The sequence below is a fragment of the Ascaphus truei genome, chromosome 4 (assembly GCF_040206685.1).
Source record: "Ascaphus truei isolate aAscTru1 chromosome 4, aAscTru1.hap1, whole genome shotgun sequence".
Lineage (NCBI taxonomy): Eukaryota > Metazoa > Chordata > Amphibia > Anura > Ascaphidae > Ascaphus > Ascaphus truei.
In genome coordinates, this window is record NC_134486.1 from 355325173 (window position 1) to 355342916 (window position 17744).

At 42.3% G+C, this 17744-nt stretch overlaps 1 protein-coding gene across 1 annotated transcript in view; it reads left to right on the top strand.

The window, feature by feature from the left end:
* DCDC2C (doublecortin domain containing 2C) overlaps positions 1-17744 on the top strand; it is a 289074-nt gene that overhangs the window by 99993 nt on the left and 171337 nt on the right. The window contains exon 6 of the mRNA XM_075595053.1: positions 7794-7833. Coding sequence (XP_075451168.1) covers positions 7794-7833 — 40 coding nt within the window. The remainder of the gene's footprint in view (positions 1-7793; positions 7834-17744) is intronic.

Consider the following 17744-nt stretch of genomic DNA (forward strand, 5'->3'; position numbering starts at 1 on the left):
ACTTTATTCAGCTGATTTACAGCACATTTAAGGGTCACAACTTTATGTATTTCTAGCTATGTGCCTAACTATCTCTCATCATCATTAAGAGGTTTATGTATATTTACTATAATATATATCCAATCTTTTTCTTGTGGTCTGTATCTACTTACCATTTATATTCATTGCTACTCTTGTTCTGGATCGGCCGATCTCAGTAAACATTACTTGGGGAGAAATATTTTTCCCCTAGTTCTGTTATGTTATATTTGTAATGATATATTGTTACCCTGCTTTGGCTCTTATCAGACCAATTGTACCTCTTTGATGTTTTTACGTTGTGTCGCATAGCGATCTGACGTGATTTGTGTGGGTCTGTCTTTTGTGTTTTTTATACTCTTTGTTAATAAAGTCCATTTCTATTTTTCATAATTCAGCATTTGAGTGCACCTTTTTGACCCTACTCTCCCTCCTTTTTAGTCATATTATTCCTTTGGGTCGGTAGCACCACCAGAGGGTTACCTTTTACCTTGACCTCTGGTTAACTGATTATTTAATCACACAAGGGTGATTTGATTGCGGCATCTATTGTGTGTTCCATATATATATATATATATATATATATATATACACACAGAGAGAAAAAAAGAAATTAAGTAGCGCCAGTCATGAATCAATGTAAGGTGTGTATGTGAATATATGTGCAATAAATCAGTGTAAAAAGTGATAAATGTGAATATTGATTAACAAATAACCTGTGTAGAAATGATCTTGTTATTGATTTGTACAAATAATGATTACTAAACAAACTAAAGAAAATTATATTCTAACATGCATAAGAATATCAGTGCATAAATGACCAGTGCAACAAGACCAACCCTAAATAAGTCATGATGAGTTCAACAGAACCATGAGATTTCTGGGGTCCTTGGCTGCTCTCAATTGGAAGAACCAGTTCCAAAAGGTGAATCTATAGCGACAAAAAGAGAACAGAGAGCGCAAGCCCCATAGCGTAAAATTGTATGATTTATAAAAAATAGGGATGGGGAAGGGGGGATTAAAAACACTCACAAAGGTCGTAATAAACAGGCAATTTGTGATAAAATCACCACCAGCGAGGTATGCAAAGGGATAAAGTCACATAATCAAAGGGATAAAGTCGCATAAGCTGTGACGAAACGTGTCAGGGTATACTGATCACGGCATTACGTCATCACGCAAGTGCACGCTTTACGGCTGAAGCGTGCAGGGAGCTGTATTGAGGCCGTTCTACTCGCAAGCTGCATTGCAAGCCTACACGCGGAATACCATCTGCGACATCTACCAGAGGATGAACTTTTACTGGTAATCCAGCAGGAATTCTCTTTGGACTGTTGATGTGTTCCAGGACGCTGCATACCTCGCTGGTGGTGATTTTATCACAAATTGCCTGTTTATTACGACCTTTGTGAGTGTTTTTAATCCCCCCTTCCCCATCCCAATTTTTTTATATGTAGCCCTGGTCTCCCGCGGCTCCTAGAGACCCCCCTTCTTTGGAGCAGCGCGGTCACGGGTGCCGCCGGAGCCAGCGACGGACCCGACGGCTGCATTCAAAGGTGGGGGCCAGAGCAGGGAGTAGCGCGCTACCTCCGTGGTGCGGCCGGTTGCCGGGGACGCGATCGGGCCGTTGCTAGGGCAGCGGTCGCGTCGCGAGGGTCCCGGCGGCTTGGGGTGAAGGAAGCCGCCATTACGAGTGCTGTTGCGCATGCGCAGGAGCCAGATAGCGCGGGAGGCCCACAGACAGCTCGCACATGCGCAGTGCAGGACTGTCAGCCCCCAGGGTGCATTGGGGCAGAGCCACATGACCCCAGGGAGCCAATAGGGCTGGAGGATGACTCTGCAGGAGCAAGTGGATACATTGTGTGGGTTTGGCACTACGCAGTCAGTCAGAGCCAGGAGCAGCCAAGGGAAGGATTTAGGGTGCAGGAGTCAGTGACTCCCTGCATTAGGCCAGCAGCCCCCAAGGCCCAAGATAGCCCTGAGTCACCCAGTAGAGTGAGTGTTGCCAGGGACAGCCCTCAGTTTAGGGACCCTGTCACTTACGTCAGTTGGAGCTGGGAGCAGAAGGGGAAGGAAGGGTGTAGGGAGCGAGTGAAGCTCCTGCACCACGTAAGGACCCCATATCCCAGGTAGGCCCCAACTCCCCACCAGGCTTGTGGGTAATTGACAAGGGACGGCCCTAGGTTAGGGACACTGCCCTTAGGGTCGTGAGGTGCCTTATTGTCCGGTCACAGCGGTCAGTGCTGTGAGGGCGGACAAGAGGGCCTAGTGTTGGGTTGCAGTGCGTTGCGGCCAGGATTAGGAGAGGTTAGGTAGTGTGGGTGCAGGCGGTCAGGGATCCACCTGCGTAGGACAGGCTACCCTGTAGGCCCTAGGAGTTTCCCCTTAAGCCATTCAAGTTTGCTGTGCTGTAGGGCCGGCCTATAGTACAGCGAGTGTCACGTTAGTTCACGGAGTCAGTTAGGGACTCCCTTGACGCTGCGCATCCGTGCAGAAGGTTGGGCGCAGTTCTTTATTGCGGCTGCAGAGGCTATCCTGGCTGGATCTCCCCGAACGGTGGATCCTGTCGGTCGGCAGGAACTCGACGGATCCTTTGCGAAGCCGTTGCCGATCCGAGCACTGGAGTGCTCGGCAGGTACTTTAAATCCACAAGTGCACCAATGGGCCCATTAGCTTAATAGTGACTGCGCAGTCACCCATCTCCTCTCTCTGCAAGAGTGCGGGACATTGGGTGGGGATCAAATGGACACGGGGTGGGATCACCCGGTGTAGGGGGAGCGTCCTGTGAGCTGCCTTAGTTAGTGTCGCCTCTAGAGAGGGACAACAGTTATTATGTTGACAGTATATGTGTCTTATGTTCCTAAGTAAACGGTATTGGTTATTATACATTACGGTGTGCGAGTTATTTGTATGTGTCCTGCGAGGAACAATTCCTGCTCTGCTAGGAACCATCGCAGGTGGAGGCGCTGCACCGAGTACAAGGTTACTCTTAATATAATTGCCCCAGGTTCCCCGTGGCGGAAGCTCAGCCCTCCTGTGAGCCTAACAGGTAAAGCACCACACCTGGTAACACTGAGTTCCCCGCACCCACACTATATCTGCGATTGGGTGGGGTGGAATACCCGTTACATATAAATCATGCAATTTTACGCTATGGGGTGTGCGCTCTCTGTTCTTTTTTTGTCTCTCTCTCTCTCTCTCTCTCTCTCTCTCTCTATATATATATATATATATATTTTTTTTAACCAACACAAACAAAGAGTAGCGCTGATGAGTGTGAATGTGAATTAGTGATAGGATTAATGTGTTAAAAGTTACATGTAATATAAATAAACTAGATTTGAAAGTGCAATATCAAAACCAACAATGATACTTTTAAATAAAATCATACCAATCACGTGAATGAAGCAGATAAATAATCCAGTTCAGAGAACAGTCTGTATGGAGGAGGTCAAGCTTCTTTTCGTGATCCTGCTTGATCACAAACACTAACAAAAAACAAAAGAAGAGAAGCGCCAGCTCCATAGCATAATGCTGTAAAATTAGGAAACTTTATTCAAACATAGAGTAGTCATCAGGACCTATACTCACATGGTAGGTAAAAAACACAATCGTTTGAGACAATCTATAATTGCAGGTGGACGCCGGTTGACAGACAGACAGGTAGCCAGGGACGTAGGGTCAAATAAACCAGATGTTAGAGGTGGTGAAAAATCAATGGTAAGTCTCTCACCAAAATTACCTTTCGATAGAGCCAATCCAAGCTGCACCACAACGCTGCTCCCACCGGCTGTATAATGCACTGTACAATGTGCCCCTGATACCAGAAGTTACCTCCTCAATCGGGCACTCCACGGAGTGTCCAGGCTGTGGGTGCAATACTCAGCCCGCCGCGAATAATGACGGCACCACGAGGAGGGGAGGAAGGTAGCCGGGATGTGTGGTGCTTCCTGGAAATTGCGTTCCAGACCTCAGTCCTGGGCAAATCCCGCCTATCGTCAGTGCGTCACTGCGTAATGACGTTACACGTCCTACGCGTTTCGTCATAGTAAGTGACTTTCTCAAGGATCCATGTACAAAGTGTTAAACAAAGTGTTAAACACCTGGCACTGGTCTCTTGTGATCCCGATCTGTTTCTCGGCAAAGTAAGATGTTGGTGATATTGAATGGCTTATTTAGGTATATTGTATTAGAAATGATCTTTTAGAATAAACTTTAAACTTGACATGGTAGACTGGTTTTTATCATAAATGTAGGTGAGAGATGGTGCTCAAAATCGCATGTATAATATAAAAAATATGAATGTATAAGTCCATCAGTATCCGGATAACATAATGATTGTCCAGAGTGACAAAAAATCCATATATAGTGCATTCCAAAGAGGGATACGTGCTTAGTGGTGTCCACCTCACAACCACATAATGTGGTATATAATATATTCCTAATTGGGCATAAAGGTTGTAGGATAAATGCTGTACCAGAGTAATAAATATAAAGGGCTATTGCCCATTACCTGTCAGCTTGGTCACAGGTCAGTCCAGTACATCCGGGCAGCCCGTGAGGTAGAAACTCCAGAAAGTAAACTGTGAAAACAGAGCACAGCCAGCAATACAGTATGGTCACAAAAAAGATATCCATGGTAACCTCAAAAATATTGATTTATTTGCAAGCTCTTAGAAGAATGGAAGATGAAACGCATCTACGCGTTTTGTGCGGGTGCACTTTATCACGTGTAAGTGCGTTTCATCCGCCATTCTTCCAAGAGCTTGCAAATAAATCAATATTTTTGCATTTGCCCTGGATATCTCGTTTGTGACCATATTGTTGGCTGTGTTCCGTTTTCACCCTTTACTTCCTGATTTTGATCATAATCCAATATCTCATTGATTTTGAAGTAGAAGTTCTGTATATCTCATACATTATTGCCATTTGGATAACTAACCTGTGGAGTTTTTTTTTCTTTTCTTTAAGTTTAAGTGAAATATATAAAGAAACTATGTCCTGTATCTACAGTACGTACACTTGCTATAATGTTATCTATATTTCGTACACTGTTTCTTCCCATTTTCGTATTAAACTTTAAAAAAAAAAAGGAATGGCCTTGTGGTACGGAACAAAAAATTGAAGTGAGATGGTTGCCAAACATGCAATATATGTTTATTTGAAGCATTGTCCAGTGTTATAAATAGATTAAATGTGTAGGTACACTTGTAGATGTATGAGCAGAAAGTGATTTCCCATTATTTCCTTCAGGATGGCAATAAATCATCACAAACTCTGGGGTTAACAGAGTTGGGTCTAAGGGCACAACCAATTATCATAAAGAAAGGCCAGAGGTACATTGAACAAATCTAATGATCATCATGTAGAAAATGTCACATCACTGTGTATTTGTAATATTGTTTACCAAAGACATACACAGTGCTCCATATTAAGATGCAGTCTCTTTTTAATTGTTCAATAGTATAGTAATACACATTTGAAAATCTTATCATCCATATGGTCAGTGTAATGCCAAAGGTAAAAAATATATTTATTCACTGAGTAGCAATATAGACCAGACACATCTCATGTATCACAACATTTCATCTCCTTGGATAATACTATACACATGATACATAAAGCTTGGCCCCCTGCAAGACGCACTTACCAGAATGTCCTCCCACTGTCTCTGTACATTCTTCCTACCTACCAATTCGTTTGTAAGCTCTTCGGAGCAGGGACTCCTCTTCCTAAATGTTACGTTTATGTCTGAAGCACTTATTCCCATGATCTGTTATTTGTATTATTTGTTATTTATATGATTGTCGCGTGAATTACTACTGTAAAGCGCTTTGTACATTAATGGCGCTATATAAATAAAGACATACAATACAATCTCCCTGTTGAAACAACACGGTTCAAGAAACACATCTTTGCTACAGTATGTTGCCATCTGGTGGATTTGGACAATGTGGTATATATTCTGCTAATATTATCTTTCGTGCAGTGTGTTACCGTATGTCCTCTTCTATGAATAATGAATAGACACGCATTAGTGTTTTTATGCTGGTTAAGCACATTGAAAAAAGATGATCATGGTCTTCTCGTAAGCACACCTCTCTCTCTTTCTATTTCTCTTTCTCCCTCTCTCTTCTCTCGAGCAAAACCCATATTTTAGGGTCTGGATGGGAGTAAAGCCACCTTTAGGTAAGGCAGGCATAATGCCTTGTTATATGAAGCTAATGCAAGGCAGTGCTAATTTAATCTGACATTACGCCTATGCTAATGCATGGAAGTTAGATATTTAGATATACTAAGGTTTAGCCCCCTTTAGGTAATATGGGCCTAAGGGCCTTATTCTATATTGTCCCAAGAGGCGATAATCCCCATTGACGTCAATTGAGTTTTTTGGCCACAAAAATGCCAAAGCGGCTGCTTCAGAGTTTATAGAATTACCCCCTATGAGCTAGATTCACCAAGCTGCATTAGCCTTCTTACCATGACATTAACCTAACTTAATGCCTGTTAATGATAACACAGCATACACTAAAGCTAATAAAGTATTATTAACTAGGATTGTATCCTGTAAAAGGCATTGCGTTACTGTATTTGTAATGGCTGTTATTCTAAATGACATGCAAATGAGCTCATTGCAGCCTAAACGACATTCACCCCATATTCACTAAGCTCTGTTGAAGAACTTCCATCTAGACACTGAAATAGGGCTTTAGCTGAAGAGGGAGATAGAGAACAGGGAGAAATGAGAGGTACGTTCACAGGTATTGTATCTCTCCAAGTGGCGTATAGGTTAATCTATTTGGAGGTATATGTCAATGAGATCTTTCTCTTTCTTTCTCAATGGATGTAATGTCAAGACTTAAATACCATTGCATTGAATATAATGCAGCATTTAATGAAGTTTAATGAATCTAGCCCTATGTGCAGTTGCACCTATTCATCTCTTTTGCTTTCTTTTCTCTGCTTTCCTTTAACATGAGCAGGGCCAGACTTAGGACAAGGCGGTTGCCTTTGGCCCCGCTCCTTAGGGTGCCCCACGCTCCCTCTTCTCGCTCCTGTCTGCTCCGGGATCCAAATTCCACCTGTCCGGAAGGGGGAGCTGGAGGAGGGAGTTGGGGAGTCCCCAACCAGCAGGATTGCTCCTCACCCCAAGGTGTGAGTGAGTGCGTGTGAGAGTGTGTATGAGAGGACTTACCGTCTCTGGAGCGGCCTCCTCCTGCAGTGTTTTATTGTCATAGCGACCGACGTCAAATGACGCTGCGACGTCACATGATGACACGTTGCCACGACAACATGATGTCACATGATGCCACATTGTCATGACAATGCGATGTCAGATGCCACCGTGATGTTATTATGCTGCTATGCTGCAGGAGGAAGGCCGTTCAAGGAATCGCCTGGGCTGGCAGGTAAGTGCTCCTGACTTCTTCCACTGGAGAGGCCCTGCTGCCAGCGTGCCATCTTGGTCACCGCAAAGGGCGGCTTGATGGAGTAGGTGCGGCTCACACTTTTTAATAAAATACACAGCTTTGCTGCTTTAAAAAAGATTGAACTCCCTGAAATATGTGAACAGAGCCAAATACTATGTACAGTATGTAGCGTTCCTCTTATAATTCTGTCTGGTCTTTTGTACACAATTATTTATTAGAAATAATAATTCATTGTCTACCATATCTAATTTAAACTATGCTACAATAATAAACTGTTAGATGTTGCTTTTCAGTGATTTGAATACTTTACATGTTTATTGGTATATTAATTATTTTATATCTTAGGTTACCTGCTAATATTCCGCAACCTTGGCACAAGGAAAGAGTGAGTATTTAAAAATATATATTTTTTATCTTTTAATGAGAAATATCTATATTGGAAAAAATGAACATAATAGAAATTGTTTGTGGGGCCTACAAATAAGCTGAGGAGGGAATTAGATGAACCTACAGTAAGTGGTAGTGACTTTGGCCTGGTCGAATGTAGGGGTTAGGCCTGAAGAAGGGACCAGAATCTAGAATGGAAAATGGGAGGGTGGTCACTGACAACGAACTGATCTACTGTAGAACTGAGAACAGAAGCTACAATATTTAAATTGTGGAAGGGGTCAAATGCCGCATACACAATCACAGGCTTAAAGCATTACCATAACCAACTCAGTTATTGTCACCTAAATGTTACAATGTGACAATACACTGTAATATATCCAATAAAATATTGAGAGCACCTATTTTCATTAACAAACAGTCACTAATTTTAAATACAATTGTAACGGTGTTTCCACCCACCCTCTGGGAGAATCCCCTGTTACCAGGTGTATGGTGCATGCTACCGGTTGGCTCACAGAATGCTGAGTTGTCCTCCGATGGTTGTGGGGACTGCAGGACAGGTTTCTGAGGTATATACCCGACATTTACTCCAGGGTACACAGTGCCTCCATCAACCGTAAGCTCCAGATATATGGAGGTGATCTCCTATGGTAGAAATGGTTACCTCTTCCCCACTAGTAAGATCACACACCAGGCTGGAGGTATACTCAACTAGACCTGATTAATTCCTGTACACACACACAGCACATGGCAGTCCTCTGCCCAATACAGTCTCTGTTCTGGTCTCCGGGCTTAGAATGGTCCCTGGACCTTCACTATGGGTCAAGGACTCCCGCAGCAGTCCTTGCTCTTCCCCAGCCCTCTAGCAGGGCCAGGGGAAAAGGTAATCACTCACTCTCCCCCTTAGGGAAGAGAATCAGGGCCTGCTAGTGCACAGCAGTCCTGCGTGATACCTTGTCTCTCTCAGCGGTAGAGACACTACTGAATTTGGGGTTGCACCTCCCTTAAGTACAGTAGGGGAAAGATACCCAGGATTGGGCAGAACTCAGATCAAATCCCACCTCCTCCCCTGTCACTCAATGAAGTGCCAGTGTGGGGAAAATTCATAATTAGCACTGGCACTGCCTGTTCTTACCAGGACTTGCATGCCAGTGAGGGCAGAATGGTAGCCAGAAATCAGCCATGGCTACACAATATTTATTTTATCATTGTAAGCTCAAGGTCACTATGTACACTGTGTTCAGAAAAAAATAGGACCCCTTTTTCGTCACTAAATTTTCATGAAAATTTTAGCAATTTTAGGTCTGTCACAGTAGATTATTAAATTTAAGAATTATTTGATAATCTAATAAATATTCTTTGAAATTGGGGATGGCATGATGACTTCATCAAGTGCATAGTTACAAAATGGTTTTTAGCGACGAAGATAAGCACTTTATATAGTACTTGGGACAGAGCAAGAATTATGGTCCAAAACGGTTACATCAATTGTTTCCTGATAAAGAATGGTCGCTAGGAGGACTGAAAAAAACTAATTTGTATCATTCAGGAGTGGGACCAGCCTGAGGAACGCGTTATTGATTAAGTAATCAGACAGTGGTGTTCTCGTCATCGGGTGTGCATTTCAGCAGAAGGACATTTTGAACACACACTTTGAACCATTCTTTAAACTCAAACTTTATAGTCATGTTAGTGTTTCAGATTAGAGAACAGCAGTTTGACACATTTACGATCTACGAAGGAAAAACTCCTATTTCTCGTTTAATGAACATGAACCTTCCTCAGCGTATCTGGTACTTGTATACATAATGTAGTGACATCAATTTAGTTAATCAATCAGTTGATTGTCTACAGTGTGCTTCTTATATAGTGTTAATCTACATAACAGACTTACAATTCTACGCATTTCCATTGGGATTGAGCGAGAAATATATAAAATACAGTATGATGAAAAACGGAAGTGGTCCTTTTTTTCCTGAACATGGTGTATATGACATACAGTACACCAACATTTCGTTGTGCATGAGTAGTGGCAAACAATAAAACAAACACAAACAGGTAAAAACTGTCTCTTGTAAACTTGTAACGCACATTCCGTGCATGATACCATTTATTTCTATACATCAATTAAAGTAGATATTTCCAGCGTCATTTATCAAAATTTGCAGCCGAGAGACCCCTTTCCTGACTCAGGGCTATTGAATGGACTTCCCCTCTATGAAATGGATGGATGTTAATAGAAGTTGGTAATAGGTTTACGAATTGAAATCAAATCCTTGTTTTTAATTATCGAGTATATTTACAATGGCTATAAATCACATTACATTTTTTACCAGAGAGTATGCACTATTATACTGAAAGTAACAGTTCAACCTGGTTTGCATTTTTTAATGAGTACATTAGTTGTATTAATATGGTACTTACAAAACCGTTATATTCTACTCCTATTCCAGGCATATTGTTTCCATACCAGGGTTAGAAACTCAATACAGAGCCTCATCGTCGGCTATAGTTTAAATGATCTATTTTTCACAATGACATGGTGCAGGGTTTTTATTTTATGGCTGGTTGTGCTGAAATATAAGGGACTTTTTCATCACATTTCTTACATTTAACATCCACCTTCTGTGAGCCAAGTTTGACATTACCTAAGACCTACTGATTATGTTAAATATGAATAAAACATTGTATATTAGATATTGAAGTTTTTCTACATATCTCTCTTTGACAATCTTATAGTGCTGGCAGAATGCTGCTGCTGTAGAGGGGCACGATTTACACCGATTTTCATATTTAAATGATTTGCAAACCACAATCCATCTAAATAAATTCAGCTTTATAAATCTCTGTATTTTTTAACAAAAATAGGTGTGGACAAAAACTAGCAAAACACAATATAGTAAATCTAGCCTTAATTGTCTTATTTTTTGGTTCCCAAAAATCTTAACCGTGGATCTCAATTTTCCTGATACATATAAAATAAAGTGGAAAGGAAACTCATTTTGAAAACCAAGACGTTTACACATCATAAAACAGACAATATAAAATGTAATTATGAAAACACAGAAGTGCAGTTAAAAGTGTGGGTGGGTGTTTTTACTGCCAGAGAATAAATATTTTTTAGCAAGCTCACATACGGTTTGGAAATGTATTACAGTGTCATAAAAAAGTGGAGGCATCATTGTTTCCATAGTATTTTTTTAAAAATATTGGTTGGTGACTGGCATTTCCATGTGTTCATAAGAAGAAAGATGTTATGTTTAAACCTAAAGTTTAGACTGGTTATTATTTGGCTTGTATTCTCGGAGGTCGAATTGTGGAATTGTGATTGATTGAACGCTCATGTAGTTACTGCCACAGTCTTTCATCATTGTACTGTGTCTTCAGAGGACTTCACTAATAACTTAGAAAATTGGTAAAATATTTCCATAACAGAAGAGTACTAAGTGCTGAGTTGCTCCCCAGTGGAGAGTTTCATGCATCGTTAAAAGGCTTTACTGAGCCTGGGTTTCTTCATTGCACCTTATACCACCCTGTTTGCTTCATTAATACCTCTAATCTATAATGCTACATACTGATTAATGTAGTAAGCACCTGGAGTTCACAAACTAATATGGTTTCTTACTAAGATTGGTTAAGGCTGCTGTGTTTGTGTAGGTCATCGGTGATATTTATAACTCATTTGCTATGGAGGCAACAATTAAAAGAAGGAGAAAATAAACTCACTAAGACCATATTATCATCCGCATGAAACTATGCTGCTGTAGCAATTTTTTTTACACTTTTTTGACAAATATAATATCACCCTTTAATAAAACATTGACTTTCTGTGCGGTAGCTTTTACTTTTTAATGTTATATCAGTCCAGATAATTATTTTGATATAGCACAAAATGTCTACCATTTCCTCCACACAACATAATGCATTTGATTGCAGAAAATAGTTTTTTGAAAACTAACGGGAAATGAAAAAAAATTCAAAAAAAAGTGCTCAATACATTAGTTTGTCAGATTTCTTCAAATAAAAATGAGTTTGTGTACTACTCTATTCAGCGCTCCATGGTTACAGCTATATAAATCTAAAGGGCTTGTGTCTTTTAGCTTCTTTAATGCTGAATTGTCCTTGGCATCAGAGTGCACCAGAGAGTGCCATGCCCACGTTATGGATAGTGTAGCAAGTACATACAGTTAGTCCTGAGACAAGCTCTCTCATGTCAGGAACAGAAGAGGAAGTCTTTCTCTTCTGTTCAGATTGTGTCATTGTCTCTCATAGTGCTGGGGTTGCTCTTCCATTCTCCTTGGACCTGGGCAACAATTACATGATATTAAATGAATGTCATAATGGTCAGAAGCATGATGACTAAGTTTACAAAATTGGTAGAATAATGTTAAAGCGCGGCTCCCAGGAGACATGTATAGGATGAAGAACACACATAAAACACATATAGTGCAATATGTCTGGCATGCAAAATGGCAGAGCTGAAAAAGGTGGATAATATTACACTCACAAGTTGTAAGTGTAAAACAGGCTCATCAGTAATGAACGGACTAGGGGGAGAGCGGGGGGGGGGAGAGGGAACCCTCGCTACTGCTAGCTGGAGATGACTTGAGTGGAGGTGCTGCTATCAGGGGAAACCAACGATACGACAACAACAAGAGAGCAAGAGCCCCAAGGAGAGCACTCATCCACTAATATTGATCAGGTGTAACTAGAATGCATGTGTTGATAGGGAGGAGTGAGTGAACAATAAAATGTACATGTTTAATTGAGTCGTAACTCAGAAAGATAAAATAATGGGGGAATGCTGTGAGTCCAGTGTTATACTATTGTAAGCTAGTATACAGCGAATTTAAAATAAGGGACGAATGAACCAGGATATTAGTCACTGTGCTATCTAAACTCCTATGAAAACGAATATTGACTAACACCCACTACCCAGAGTGCTTATGAACACCACCGCAGTATATGGTAAGTGATGAGACCTGAGATAGTGATATGGGCAGTTTCGTATAGAGGTAAATAGTCACAGTGAATATCTGCGTAACCCAGTGTCATAAGGGTCAATAAAGTATCAATAGTCGTCAATACAGTGCACAAGTAGTGCCTGCAAACACGTTGAGATCCTATTTGTGGACAATCCTGTGTAGATAGTACTATACTGTCTAAACTCCTAGGATGCACACTAATAGCATACCCTATTAGTGTGTAACTCTAAGGAGTTAAGATAGCACAGTGACTAATATCCTGGTTCATTCGTCCCTTATTTTAAATTCGCTGTATACTGGCTTACAATAGTATAACACTGGACTCACAGCGTTCCCCCATTATTTTATCTTTCTGAGTTACGACTCAATTAAACATGTACATTTTATTGTTCACTCACTCCTCCCTATCAACACATGCATTCTAGTTACACCTGATCAATATTAGTGGATGAGTGCTCTCCTTGGGGCTCTTGCTCTCTTGTTGTTGTCATCAGTAATGAAGTATTCTTCTTGATTCTTAAAACAGACGAGACAGAAACATAGTGTAATCCTGTAAAACGATCTTTATATATGAAACAATAAACAAATACACTCACAATCATCTATTGAAAAAGGCATTAGAGCTCCCAGGTTAACGGTGTACGTTTCGCCCTCCTGGCCACTGTCCTTGTCTCTGTCTCAAATTGTTCTAGACTGGTGGAGTGGGGAAAAACAACGGGCATACAGCAGTCTCAGCCCTGGCCAGTACAGCTAAACCCTGTTATAACATGGTGCTCGGGGTCCACACAATGAGACCGCGTTATAACCGGGATCACGAAATGGCCAGCGCGTGAGGACTTACCCGGCATCTGCAGCTCTCTCCTCTCTGCAGCTCTCTCCTCTCTCCCTGCTTCATCAGGCTGCGTCCACGTGAGCGGCGCACATCTCTCTTTTTTTTATAACATTCAATGCTTTATTGCTAAAGGACACACACACACACATACACACACACACGCACACACACACGACCCTTCATACACTAATAGGTATTCTCTACCACTACACCATAGGATTGGTGTGATGTCATATACTCTATTATCAAACTTAACTTTTAGTACACATTACTGAAAGGCAGTTCTGTGCAGTACAAGTTAAGTTTGATTATAGAGTCCAATGACATCACACCAATCCTATGGAGTAGTGGTAGAGAGAAAAAACTTGGAGATGTTTTTAAATCGGCAGCCACACTTAGACCGCGTTATTAGCGCATCCGAGTTGTAGCGGATCATGCTATAAAGGGGTTGAGTTGTATTTCCAATCTAGATGCTGGTCTAGATGCTGGTCTGGATCAGGAACTGTCACAACAACTTGTTGTGACAGTTCCAATGCCAGATGTAGCAAAGAGTCTCCAATGCTGCGGTTCAGGCCAGGTGCACACCTTCTTTCAAATAATGTAAACAAAATAAAATCATAATAAATATATGTCACGAATCAAATTGTCCCAAAAAGCAGGGTTTTCTATGTATAATCTCAGATACCAATAAAAAAAGTGTGATAGGCGTTTCTCTTATTACTTAATGATATGAAGTTGTAAGGAATCGGGGAACACGTCTCCTGCGACGTGTTCCCTCCTTACCTATTGCTCCACACGTGCTCCACACATGCTCCACACGTGCTCCACACATGCTCCACACATGCTCCACACATGCTCCACACGTCCTTAGCAGGTCTAAAAATTAGGTAAATACAACCTCAGATGAACAACAACACATGACATATTACACCGTGTCATGATTTATTTAACAAAAATAAAGCCAAATGGAGAAGCTACTGCACCGACACACTTTATTCGAGCAAATACCCGGTATGTACCTGGCAGATACCTGGAATGCGCCGCTCCTCACCTCTGACAAGCCCCGTTGCATTTGCCTTCCCAGCCTGGGTTCATGCCTGGCTGATGGGCGGCTGATCTGTTAAATGATAATGATTAGGATTTAATAGGCTGCAATGCTTCGCGTGTCTACCAGATGGCATAAATTCATGAATTGTAATGCAGTATATATATATATACTGTGCAGTATTGCAGCCAGCGGGAATAAAATGCTTCAATCCCTGCCTGGAAAATACCTCAATGCACTCGGGCAGAAAACAGTCACAAACCTCAATACACCCGGGTATACCCGAATTCGTGGGACTAGCCGAGCTCGAATAAAGTGTGTCGCCAGTGTATGTGTAAAAAATTAAGTACACCCTTACTGCTTCCATAGGAATTAAGATGCTAAGTAGCACACAGGTGCTGCTAATCAATTGCCCTTGATCAATTGATCATCAGCAAGTGTGACCACCTCTATAAAAGCCAAAGTTTTAGCAGTTTGCTAGTCTGGAGCATTCAGGTGTGTGTTAACACAATGCGAGGAGGAAAGACATCAGCAACAATCTTAGAGAAGCAATTGTTGCTGCCCATCAATCTGGGAAGGGTTATAAGGCCATTTCCAAACAATTTAAAGTCCATCATTCAACAGTGAGAAAGATTGTTCAAAAGTGGAAAACATTCAAGACAGTTACCAATCTTCCCAGGAGTGAACGTCCCAGCAAATTTACCCCAAGGTCAGACCGTGCAATGCTCAGAGAAATTGCAAAAAAAAAAACAAGAGTTACATCTCAGACTCTACAGGCCTCAGTTAGCATGTTAAATGTTAAAGTTCATGACAGTACAATTAGAAAAAGACTGATCAAGTATGGTTTGTTTAGAAGGGTTGCCAGGAGAAAGCCTCTTCTCCTTAAAAAGAACATGGCAGCATGGCTTAGGTTTGCAAAGTTGCATCTGAACAAACCACAAGACTTCTGTAACAATGTCCTTAGGACAGACGAGACCAAAGTGGATATGTTTGGCCATAATGCATAGCGCCACGTTTGGCAAAAACCAAACACGGCATATCAGCACAAACACCTCATACCAACTGTCAAGCACAGTGGTGGAGGGGTGATGATTTGGGCTTGTTTTGCAGCCACAGGACCTGGGAACCTTGCAGTCATTGAGTCGCAAAACATACAGAACCCCTACAACCTCATATTGAACCCCCAAAAATAACCACAACATATATATGTGTATAAGTGTCAAAGAGGAGTGCTACTGAGCATGGCAATATATTTAAAACCAGAGACAGAACATGAAACACAGACAGAGCTCAGTGCTACATCCAATGACACAAATACACAGCACAGTGCCTATATATATATATATATATATATATATATATATAGTTAGATATATAGATATCTTTTGAATAAAATGGTCTTTTAGTTTTATTCTTTGGCCAAAGTGTTGTAAGCCCTTGAGCCCCTCCAAGGCAGACCACGTCTCAAGGGTCCTCACTAATATAAATTCTTAAAAACCTGTACATTACCAGGAAGAATGATTTATAATACATCTGTCAAAATTAGTTGCATAGCTCAAGTCTGATTGAAGCTCTTATTAACCTGTATAATACCAGGAAAAGCACTCTGTATTAGATTTGTTGCAATCAAACTGCACGCAAGTTCCTATGAGTGTGGAAGGTGAGAGGGAGTGAGCTTTTAACCATTTAAAAGTGGGCATTGAGTCGACCATGAACTCCTCTGTATACCAAAGTATTCTAGAGTCAAATGTGAGGCCATCTGTCCGACAGCTAAAGCTTGGCTGAAAATGGGTCATTGTCAGGAATCGGCGTTCTCCTCGCTTCCCACACAGAGCACCCCCTCTCCGCAGGGAGCCCCTGGACCCACAAAACAATCCTGCCTTACCGTCCACCACGGCTCCTCGCCCCTGCTGCCATCGCGGGATCACTCCCCTCGGCGATTCCTCTGCTCAGCGCCGGGCGCGCCCACGCCCTCCTACACGCACACCTACACGCACGCCAGCCTCAGACGTTATGTGCATGCATTCCCAGCTTACAGAGCACACGCCTAACAGAGCACTTTTAACCACTGCTCCTGCAGTGAGGCGTCGCCCTCAAGCATCACACAGTTCCATGCAAATCAATGATTACACTCAGCTGGGCTGTAACACCTCCCTCCTATCAGGGAGGACTCCGTGCAGTCCTCTAGGCCTGCCCCCTTTTCCCATTGGCCCAGCTTTATTATGCCTGTGCTTCCTATCACTCGTCGCTCGACATAGTTCTGTATGGAAGCATTTGACTACTCTCTCAGTGACTCCTCAGGTATTGACGCGGATTGGACGACTACCCCCTCTGGCTCTCGACTTCGGCTCTACTTGGACTTCGTGACTTCTGGCATCCCTGTAACACGGCTTATACCTTCGATCATCCGCAACTCTCCTATCCCTGATCTTGGCAACGGCAATAACTACTCCTCCTCTACTACCGGTACCGGCAAGTATTGTCTTCATTACTATACCTGGCCTGGCAACACTAACACCACACTCCGGACGCGCTCCCTTTGCTGCGGGTGCGTGAATCCCTACGTCCCACCTCAGCACAGGGGACAGGTCTGGTCTGCGGGCAGCACCGGCGTAACATTATGTCGAGCCCACAAGACGCAGACCAGACCGAACTTCAACAGTTTCTCTCTAATCTGCTTCAGCATAACCAGGCCATGGCGGATCAAATTGTGACACCTACACGCCAGGTCGCAGTACTCTCAGACAGGGTACCGACCACGACCCCGCCAGATGTAAGCCCCCACTCCGCAAGCGCAGTTAGCAGCTCAGATGTAAGGATTCCTCCCCCCAAGCCGTATGCAGGTGAACCGCAAGATTGTAGGGGTTTCCTTAACCAGTGTGAGGTGCAGTTTGAAATGGCTCCCCATCTCTACAATACTGATCGCAAGAAGGTAGCCTACATTTATAACCTCCTCACTGGCAGCGCCCTGGCTTGGGCTTCCCCGGTTTGGGAGCGACGTTCTGACCTTACCCAAGATTACCCGGCATTTAAAGCCGAGTTTC